General features: G+C 39.5%; 1 protein-coding gene across 3 annotated transcripts; it reads left to right on the forward strand.

The window, feature by feature from the left end:
* Positions 1-369: 369 nt before the first annotated feature.
* Positions 370-9,269, forward strand: LOC124142575 (divergent protein kinase domain 1C-like). 3 transcript variants are annotated; one of them, XM_046511140.2, is made up of 4 exons: positions 370-456; positions 2,954-3,165; positions 3,836-4,708; positions 6,243-9,269. In XM_046511140.2, the coding sequence occupies exons 2-4, from the start codon at positions 2,995-2,997 to the stop codon at positions 6,459-6,461; spliced, it is 1,263 nt and encodes a 420-aa protein (XP_046367096.2). In that variant the 5' UTR covers positions 370-456; positions 2,954-2,994; the 3' UTR covers positions 6,462-9,269. The 3 variants fall into 3 exon arrangements, with proteins under 3 accessions (XP_046367096.2, XP_046367094.2, XP_046367095.2); XM_046511138.2 differs by having other exon boundaries at positions 377-704; XM_046511139.2 differs by having other exon boundaries at positions 377-464.
* Positions 9,270-10,537: the final 1,268 nt, after the last annotated feature.

Genomic DNA, 10,537 nt, shown 5'->3' on the forward strand with positions numbered 1-10,537 from the left:
AGTGTTATTCACATTGTTAGGCTGGTTATTTCTTTTTGTTGCATCTCCAAACAATTTTATGATAAATTAACCAACGAAACTTGCTGTTCGTTAGCAGTGCGGTTAGTCTGTCTTACAGACCCTGATACATTTATATCAACTACAGCCCATGCAAGTCTATAATGTTTGGCAAGTCTAGATTACTGCAGTATCTGAAAATGAAGAGAATCACTGGGCTCCCTTTTTATTAGATTTTTATTAAGATAACTGAACAACTGTTTTTTTCTGTATGATATGTTCATTTCAGAGACTATATGTTAGTCTAGCAGTGCGGTTAGCAGGTCCAGATGGGCCCCTTTTACTTCAGGGGGAGATAACTCTCATACCTGGTGCTCGATGTAAATAAGGAAGTGTTGTGAAAGGCGAGGAAACAGCTGCCCGGTCGTGTGCACGAGGTGTGAGAATTCCATGGAAACGGTATGCAGGTTTGTCACAATGCTCTTTCAAGGTTTCGTCGGAATATCTCAAGACAAAAGTGGTCTTGCGATGCATGCCAGTCAAACACATCACTGAAACTGAGCAAGACTTTCAGCTACCCCTGTTGTAGTCTTTTTCTGCAGTTTCTCCGACACTTTACCGATTCAAATACTTCGGTATAGATTTGATACTGTAAACGTTTGATTTACACAACTGTATCCGCAGTCGCTTTCAAGTGTTATTTACAAGTAAGTCAAATTTAATCACTTGTTTCCACAATATAAGTTATGTTATGAATTTGTCCTATTGATTTTATGAATAGGGTCTTGTGATGCTAAATCTTAGAATCGAGATGCGGTGAATTCGCCGGGGTGGGGTGGTATTAGAGGTTACAGGGGGGTTAGGGGCACTTTAGTCATGTGTCAACATTTGACGCTCCCTCAATCATGTTTTGTTTACTTTATAACGTGGGAAGTGTGAACACGTACCTGAGGGGTCTGAATAACAAGTCAAAAAGCAAAATATGTTCAAAAGTAATTTTAATGATTCTCTTATCCTGATTGCTTTGTAGACTGGCTCTTGTTTTTCTTCAAATGAATTTACATCACAAATCCGTGACATTCTTCTTATTATCTTTAACAATAGATCTATGTGGGGGTATTCTAGCTTACCAGGAATTAAAACTGCTGGGTCGCATCTTGAACCCTATATATTTCTATCAGTTAGGGCTGGAACGGGTAACTCGGGTACTCGGGTCGGGTGGGTACTGAGAAGGACCCAGGTACCCACAGGACTACCCGGACCTGTGGTTAGTCATGTAGGGTGCAGGCTCTAAAATGACATCTCAGCAACATGTCGCCGATTTCTCAGGGGAAAAGGACACCCCATTTGGCGAAAATGGCAACTAATTGTCGGGCCAAAATGGCACCTCCATTTTAAATAGCGATAAGAACGATTTATGTAGTAGCAACATGCTTTATTATGATAGTTGTAGTATATGTTTTCCTTGGGCCGGGACACGGTCTGTTATCTTGTTTTATCATTTCACAATTATTTGTGTTTCCAAGTGACAATGTGAGTTTAATTTCATGTATTTCAGTACCAAGGTTAAAAAAAATAAGTTGCTGTTTTCGCGGGGCAATAGTGTTTGCACTTTAGGCGAGGTTACGTTTTGCCAATTGGTGCTGTTTTTGCTATGACCTGTCACGTGATATATTGTTTAATGACAAAAATATCTAGAACTCCATAGTTACACTACAGTCACTAATGTTTCTTTCTGACTCTGCACCCATTCCTTCTGACTTGTATGTTTGAATAAAGATGTAACTTCAGTCAACTTCAGTGTTTGCATGTCCAGATCATTTTATATGTGTATCTAAATACATTCTCTCCAGGGCTACAGCCAAACTATTCCCAAACGGACATTTTGTACACACCTCTTGAGACCTACAGCGGGTACCCGGGTAGGGTCGGGTAATAGGGTTTGTGGGTACCCGGGTAGTAAATTTGAACTCGTCCAAGCCATAGTATCAGGTCCTTTTCATCTCTTTGGAGGACAATACCAGTACTGTTTAAACACTGATCATGCTGATGACTCATGAACATTTCTGAAACCAATCTCATTAATATCAGATCTTAGTTCTCGCTATCGCTAAACAAAGATCTGAGGATATCCCATTACGGGTCACGTCAGAACAACCTTTCATCCGACCAATCAGAGCGTCGCTTACCAGATCATGAAAGTGACAGTCAGAATGTGTTTTCTCATCATGCAACCTCGAAAACGTTATAACGGGGTATTCTGAATGACAGTTACGGCCCGTATGACTGATTCCGTCAAAATTATCGTTTATCTCGCGCTTCCGTGGGTCTAACATTTGAACGGAGGAGGCGTTGCACAGTACGTAGGAAGCACTGCCATACAATTTCAACCATATATTAGACATTCCAGAATGTTCATTTGTTCAGTTTTCAAAATTTTAATCGAGAACTGTGCCAACATATTTTTCAAGCGTATTCTGAAATGGATGTTGCCAGGTTGAAACGAGTACCGTCGAGAAAGCTGCTTTCTGACTGGCTGATGTTTGTCATTTCAGTGGTTGGTCAAAGTTCACGAAAGGTCGTTCTGACGTGACCCGTAATGGGATGTCCTCAGATCTTTGTTTAGCAGCAGCGAGAACTTAGATCTGATTTGAATGAGATTGTTCTGAAACCAATTTAGCATGTTTAGCAACCAATCAAAACCCTTATTGATACATGTTTTGATTGTCTCCTCAATTTTTCTGCAAATGTTTGAAAATGACTGAATCTGCTGAAATATATTTGTGTCAAACCATTGACTACCAACACTAATCTAAAAGATGAATTTTGGAAACATATTTTACAACCACCTGCTGTACTAATTTTGGGCCAGATATTTTTTAAACCAAATAATTGATCATGATGTTAAAAGGCATAATTTATTCATCTTTTAATTTGAAATTTAACTTGGATCCAGTCACCACGACAACAAGATAGAAGGACATCGCTGATGGTAGGATGCGTTTGACAACGTGTGGATTGGGATGCAGAAGGCCGAAGCGTTTTCTCATCATCTGTGTCCTGCTGCTGCTGTTCCTAGGATGCTTCTACTTAGCCCAGGTCGTCCACGAGATCATCCGCGACATGAAATGCTCCGAGCAGGAGTCAAAGGAGGTGCTTCAACAGTATGTGAGTATAATGTAGGTCTCACGATACACCATACTCACATCTTAGACATTACGCACAACTGGCAACGGATAGTAGGTGAATGGTTGATGGGTAGTTTGGGTTGGTATGCCCCCCAGGGAGCAGAGAATACTATCAGAATTTAACTGATCTGTTGACTGGGTGCTTTGATCATAAATACTGCTGTATTCCATGGACAAAAATAAAATAAAAAATTCTGCAGTCAATTTTTGTAAATTCCGCAACCAAATTTTGATAATTCTGCACTCAATTCTGCACACTTTTAAGCTTAAGCTTTTGTGAATTTAGTAGTTTTGCATGTGTTTTGATTGTGGCAGGCTTTTTTATGACTTATTCACAGCTTTTTTTGTCCATTTTTTTCATGACCCTCAAAAATATATGTATTATTTTTTTATGACCCACCCCAAGAAATTGTTATAGTTTTTAGTGACCCTCCCGTGTTTCCCTCTTACCCACTTCCCCCAATAATTAATGACCAGTCCCTAATGTTGTCAACAATGATTCCGTGTGAATATTGCTTTAACTTAGCAATCAGCGTACAAAATCACCAATATGCACATGTACAAATATCTGAAAATTATTACACTCAATGTTTCTACCCTCATGGATAATATCATTATATAATCACTATCCTGCTTCCCATCTTCCTCAGTGTCAGATGTACCACGACAAGCGTATAGTTGGCGATCTGTGCCCTCATCTTTGTGACAATGACCGAACAATACAATATAAACAATGCACAAACTATCGTCAAGGAAAGCGAGTTTTCATCGTCCGTTGCCATGACTACTGTCAAGAAGGAGATACAGTAAGCGCTGTCCTGAAAACAAATCACAAGAACTTCTCTGACTTTCTGAACGAGGAATTCTCCTTCGAAAGAGAAGATCAAGAGAAAAACGGTCCATCAGTTGATCAACTGCAGACCATGATTAAAGACACTTTGCAAATGGACCTACATATGAACTTACCAGAAGGGACGGACCCAATAGCATTCATGTGGAAAGACAATTATTTAGACTATTATAACAAAAATGATAAAAGCAGCCAGTTTGCTCTAGCAAGATCAATATGGTCATTGGTTCGTCAGTGGGAGTATTTGATGATGAGAGCTAATCAGGAACACCAGTTCATGCCACACATCTATGGGACCTGTGGGCCGCTGTATCTAATGGAGTATGCCCCTCCAGGGGAGATGCTCGGGCATGATGTTCAGTTCACGAACCTCCCCTGGGTTGATAGAGCCAAGGTGGCCAAGAGCATTCTGGGTATTTTATGGTCGATCCAAGAGGATATGCATGAGCCTGTACACTTGTGTGATGTGAAGGGAGAGAACTTTGGGGTTTCGGAGACTGGTCAGGTGAAACTGATTGACACGGACACAGTATTTTATGACAGTAAGATGATGGATGAGCTAGCCTTCGGGAACTGTTCCCGGAACAAGGAGTGTGACTTCTTTGACTGCCGTGGATGGTGTGATCCCGGGACAGGTCAGTGCGCCAAGGTGCGCATCAACAACAACCTACAGGTGAGTGGTGCTTATTCACAGAGAGAGTTGTTGAGTTTAACGCTGCTTCAAGCAGTATTTCATTTGCATCACAGCAGTTCGGCTTATTTAGGGACCGAAGTGGTAAACCTCTGAGACCCACGTCACTTTGGGGCTTTCCTCTCACATTAAGCTGACACGCCACGATATAATCGGAATACTGTTAAAAGCGGCGTAACACACCCCCCCCACACACACACACTCACTCTCACTCACTCACTCACTCACTCACCTCACTCACTCACTCACTCACTCACTCACTCACTCACTCACTCACTCACTCACTCACTCACTCACTCACTCACTCACTCACTCACTCACTCACTCACTCACTCACTCACCCACCCACCCACCCACTTATACCTCCAAAGACATTTCTTATTATTAACTATATTATCAACAATAACTTCACAGACTCTTATTTAATTATTAACAGAACAATATAAAATCACTGACATTGTGTACTGCAGTTATGCCAACCAAGCCTCTCCCAAACTATTATTATGATATTGATAAATATAATTATCTTGCCTCCGTGTCAGAATGTGATTGGTTCACATGATTTTGATAAAATACTACGTATCTTGTCTGGGAGGAAAATATATTTCTGTGCAGGACAATAAATCCCTTATACACCGCCACGAAGAAAACCGGCTACATATGGATTTCTCAGGGACAAAAATATCTCTGGCACCCCTCTACGAAGCATGAAGCTGCACATTGTTTACGAGTCAATGAAAGTCATGTGACACAGGGGGCGGTCGGGTAGCCTAGGGGTTAAAGCATTCGCTCGTTACACCGAAGACCCGGGTACAATGTGTGAAGCCCATTTCTGGTGTCCCCTGCGTTGATATCGCTGGAAAATTGCTAAAAGCAGCGTAAAACCATACTCACTCACTCACTCATGTGACACAGCACAAGTTGACTTCAACTGAATCAAACAGCATTCAATATGTTTGAATTTGTTGACAATGGCAGATTGAAACATGTCGCCAAGATAAATTTGTTGTAGCAGTATCACTCGCGGTATATCATGTTTTATGCGACCCTCATTGCCTCGCCTCCGGCACATGGTATAAAACCTAAAAGATATATAGAAGCACAAACACCCGGAGTGATACTGCCACAACTTATAAGGTCACTTTGGTGTACCGGGTAATAGGTTCATTTCAAGGTTATTATCAAAAAACATATTAACGATTAATATTTGTACCAGTGTGTATAAGTTACCAGTGTGAATAAGATGTGTCTGTTAAGTGCTTGATTATGGACTATAGTGAATGAGTTAGTATAGTTTTACGCCACTTTTAGCAATATTCCAGCTATATCATGGCAGGGGATACCAGAAATGGGCTACACACATTATACCCATGTGGGGAATCAAACCCAGTTCTCTGGCATGACGCTGTTACCACTAGGCTACCCCTCCGTCCCTGATGGACAATAAAGTGATGAAAGCTGGTATGTTGGTTGCCATCAGTGAGATCGTAAATATGGCTCTGCTTTTATTTTCCAGAGTGTGTGTCAGGATGTGTTCCTTGGCAAACTCATGGACTCCGTCGGAGGTCTACTCAGGAATCCCCCTCGTGCCATCAAGGCTCAACTCAAATCAATCCTGGACAAATGTGCTTTCAGTCAGACCTCCGAAGATGGTATCCCCGTCCAAAAACCATCAGAGGAACTTTACTGGCGCCTATATAACCTTCTACAGAACAGCATTGACAGCCAGAGTTAGCAGATTACCATGCTTATTCAGATACCCTCAGTCCCACTTTGAAGGCAAGGATAAGGTTGACTTAGACGTATTCAACACACCATTTAACACTCACCATGATCACCCGTGAATATATATGGTCGCCATGCAGTGCGTGAAACATATTCCCTATGAAGTGCGTGATTACATATGACCACTATGCAGTGCATGAATACACACGGTCGCTATGCAGTGCATGAATACATATGGCCGCTGTGCAGTGTATGAATACATATGGTCGCTATGCAGTGCATGAATACATATGGCCACCATGCAGTGCATGAATACATATGGCCGCTATGCAGTGCATGAATACATACAGTTGTTATGCAGTGCATGAATACAAATGGCCGCTATGCAGTGCATGAATACATATGGTTGTTATGCAGTGCATGAATACATATTGCCGCTGCAGTGCATGAATACAAATGGCCGCTATGCAATGAATGAGTACACACGGCCGCTTTCCAGTCAGCCCCAGTTGTATTCAACAATTCCGCGGTCATGGAATATTTCGAAGAAATGCCCACTTGGTGCAGGAATCTACCTATCTTGCAGCAAATCACTTTTTGTGCAGAACTCGTGCAGAAACTTGCATTAAACAGCTGCAGAATTTGTCAAATGCACTGCAGAATTTTATCATGTGAGTCAAAAGCTGGTTTCAAACTTGTAAACAGATATTTATTTTGTTTTGAAGTGAAGTTGACTTTTGTATTATTGCTTACTGAAAGTGCATGTCTGTACACCAGTGATCGCTAGATTCACTTCCATGAGCTATTTTAGCCGTGAATAAGTTTGTCTTGAAAATGCCTGCCTCAGGTCAAAACTACAAATAGTCATGAAAACTAAGGTTGAAATCTGCAGAATTGTGTCCAGAATGGTCAAATTTCGTTGCAGAAATTACAAACATTTACCGCAGAATTTTGATTTTGGGGCCGAAGAATACTGCGGAGTAATGTGTATAGTTAGTAAACTGATATGATGAGGTCGTTTATGACTCATGGAAGGTCAATTCTACCATGCATTGAAATATGATGTAATTTGATTGGTGAATTTGAAACAAATTTGAAGTGGTTATTAAACCATGTAAAATGATAACCTCTTCATAACACATCCCTGCACTGAAAACATGCAAAAGAAAAAGAGTTGATAAAAAAAAACGCATTTTAGTCACGGTAGAATGGAGATAAACCAATTCTGTTTTTAAATTTGGATATGGTTTACCGGCTTAATCAACAATTAATGAACCCCCTAAATATTTTAAAGGCTTCTCCATGTATGAAATTTGTGTGAATCTTACTGTTAGTACTCACTGGTCTGAGCATCGCTTGCTTCTCTGTTGTGGAAGTGTGGACTTTGCTTGATTCGTTCATTGAAAATAGCATCACTGCACTGCAAAGAATGGTTATACCATGACCTACATAACTAGGGTTCAGGGGACCCCTAGTAATTAATTTCAAGAGTCCTAACAGGGTTGTGTAAAGTGGTGAAATGGTGTAGTGTACTGTACTGTAAGATTTGATAATTACCATATTCAACGTAATAAGCGCCCTCTCAAAATTAGAAATAGGGGGCGCTTATTAGAATATTATTTTGAGTTGAATGATCGTAAAATTCGTGGTTTATGCTAACAGCCTGAAATGTTTACATACGACAGATATATTTTTCAAGAATTTAATTGCCCATAATTAAGGGTGATATAACATACAAGTGTGTATCATACACGAATAAGTAAGTCTTGTTTACATTGATCAATCGGAAGGGGTGCTAATTGGGATTGTTCAGTAGCCAATATATTAGCAAATATCGCCGTTGGTGCTTATTAGAGTGGGGCGCTTATTACATCGAATACGGTACTTAAATTACAGGAACTATATATTTCTTGTCAAAAATATGATACAATCAATATCACTGTGCATTCTCTGGAAGCAGTTATATCTTTCTGTGTTCATTCTATACATTTGTGCATACTAGATGCACATTTCTGAGTCTGTAAACCCCTGTGTTTATTCACGGTTGATGGAGGGATTTAGTGTAGACAGGTTTTGACAATGACTTAAAATTATGTATGATGAATGTTATTGCCAATTGTTGGAATTGTAACACTTATTTTACAAGTGAAATGTATTTTCAACAGTCTCATTGACATCTGATACAATACCTCCCTGCTGTGAAGATCTGAAGACACCTCCAGAGGTCGTGAACTTTCTAATCAGCCAATCAGCATCGAGGCTTCTAAATTCTTGGTATATGTTAGAAAATCATTCAGACCAAAGTATCTGATTTCTGTATCTCGAAAACAAATATTATCAAGGAAATCCAAATGCGAAAATTTGAAGCCATGCTATTGTAATGTTGTTATTTTATACATTCTGTCATGTGTGAGAGCCATGGAATCTTTACACAGTGTTAGAAATTGGCACTAGTCCTATAGTCCTTACCAAAATGCCCAATAGTTAAGGTATCATAAGGACTAGTAGAAATTTGCCATTTTTAAGGGTTTTGCTATATGTTCATTATAAGGACTTGTAGACTAAAACAGTTAGTTTCTATGGCTGTTTACCCAAAAGGGTTTCGGGAATATGGAGAATGTATTTGTTTTTCGCGGCAGAGATCGAAGTTTCAGAATTGATGCAGTTTTGCCAAATTGTTTTGGGGTGCTGGCATTTGATTAGCTTGAGAACCCACCTGTCTTTCATTTTGATAGGTCGGGAAGGTCACTCCGGGTTCGCCTGTCACCTACCATGGAGGAGTCAAATTTTGGCACAGGCAGGTATCATATATAGGAGTTAGTAAAAATCTGATTTTAATGAGATTGGTATTTTCATTTGTTTTAAGTTGAAGTATTACACTTATACCTCGATTATTTTGTGTATCATATCTCCAATGTAATATGGTGAATACCCTGGTTTGCCACCATAAGGCAGGAAGTGATGTCACACCTCCATTGCTCTCTTAGCACAGGATTTCACTCGCTCATTGGTGTCATTTGATTGGATGGTTATTTTTAGCATCATGTAATTTGAATGGGACAAAATGAAGCTATGGTGTCAAATGGGTCACATTATTATGGTGATATAATACCCTAGCTTACCTAGGATGGGTCTGGTGCCAGATACCCATGATTTGCATGCTGTTATATTTACATCATCATGCTTGTATATCTTCAAGGCTTATTGGGTGTTGAGTATTTTGTTTTGAGAATGTTCTCACGTTATCTTTATGTTTTCTTGCCTATCGGATGTTTTATTCATATATATTCATCTTGCCATTGTCCCAACCAGTTGAAGAAAATCCACAAATGTCTTACAAGGCATGTAGTTAGATACTGTTAGACTGACTGTTTCAGTTAGAGTTCTGCTTTCTATGATTGATGAACAGATGACACATATGAGCAAAAGAATAAAATGATTGATGGGGATAATGATTGGAGCACCACATATTAAAAGCAAAATGTCAGAATTTGACAAGAATGTGGTGTAATCAATCACAATTTCCTTAATAACATAACTCTGAAAGTTAAACACACAATCTGTGATGTCGTGCAATATGATGTAATTTCCCTTCAACTGCCTAAATGTTTGTGTGCAAACTTTGAATAATACTCCTGAACTATTTGTTGGTGGATAATACCTCTAAGGTTACATTATTGCTAAAATGTAGGTCAGTGTGTCTCAAAGTAGACAAATTTTCTCAAAAACTATTTAAGTCGGAGAAATGAAATTTTTACACACTGATGCTACTGGTCATGATCTCAAATAAGTTCAAAAATTGGTGTTGTAAATTCATCTTTTACAGAGTTATGGGCCTTGCTCCTTGCTTTTCAATTAGAGCATGCAACATAAAATGGGAACAAGTTTTCTCAGAAACTACTGAAGTTATATGAATGAAAGTTTGCATACGTATCTAAGAGATACTTGTCAAGACTGAGTTTGAAAATTGGTGCTGTCAATTGTATTTTACAGAGTTCTTGCCCTTGATCCATGTTATTTTACATTGTGCATAGTGTTTGTAATGGGGACAATTTCCTCAAAAACTACTAAGTTACTTGACTGAAA

Source organism: Haliotis rufescens, unplaced genomic scaffold (assembly GCF_023055435.1).
Source record: "Haliotis rufescens isolate VD_foot unplaced genomic scaffold, xgHalRufe1.0.p SCAF_19, whole genome shotgun sequence".
NCBI lineage: Eukaryota > Metazoa > Mollusca > Gastropoda > Lepetellida > Haliotidae > Haliotis > Haliotis rufescens.

Excerpts from the sequence above, each read along its gene's own strand:
- LOC124142575 (XM_046511140.2), top strand. The coding sequence starts at position 2,995 with ATGCGTTTGACAACGTGTGGATTGGGATGCAGAAGGCCGAAGCGTTTT. Across the intron at positions 3,166-3,835 it reads AGGAGGTGCTTCAACAGTAT|TGTCAGATGTACCACGACAA; the intron begins GTGAGTATAATG and ends CATCTTCCTCAG. Across the intron at positions 4,709-6,242 it reads GCATCAACAACAACCTACAG|AGTGTGTGTCAGGATGTGTT; the intron begins GTGAGTGGTGCT and ends TTTATTTTCCAG.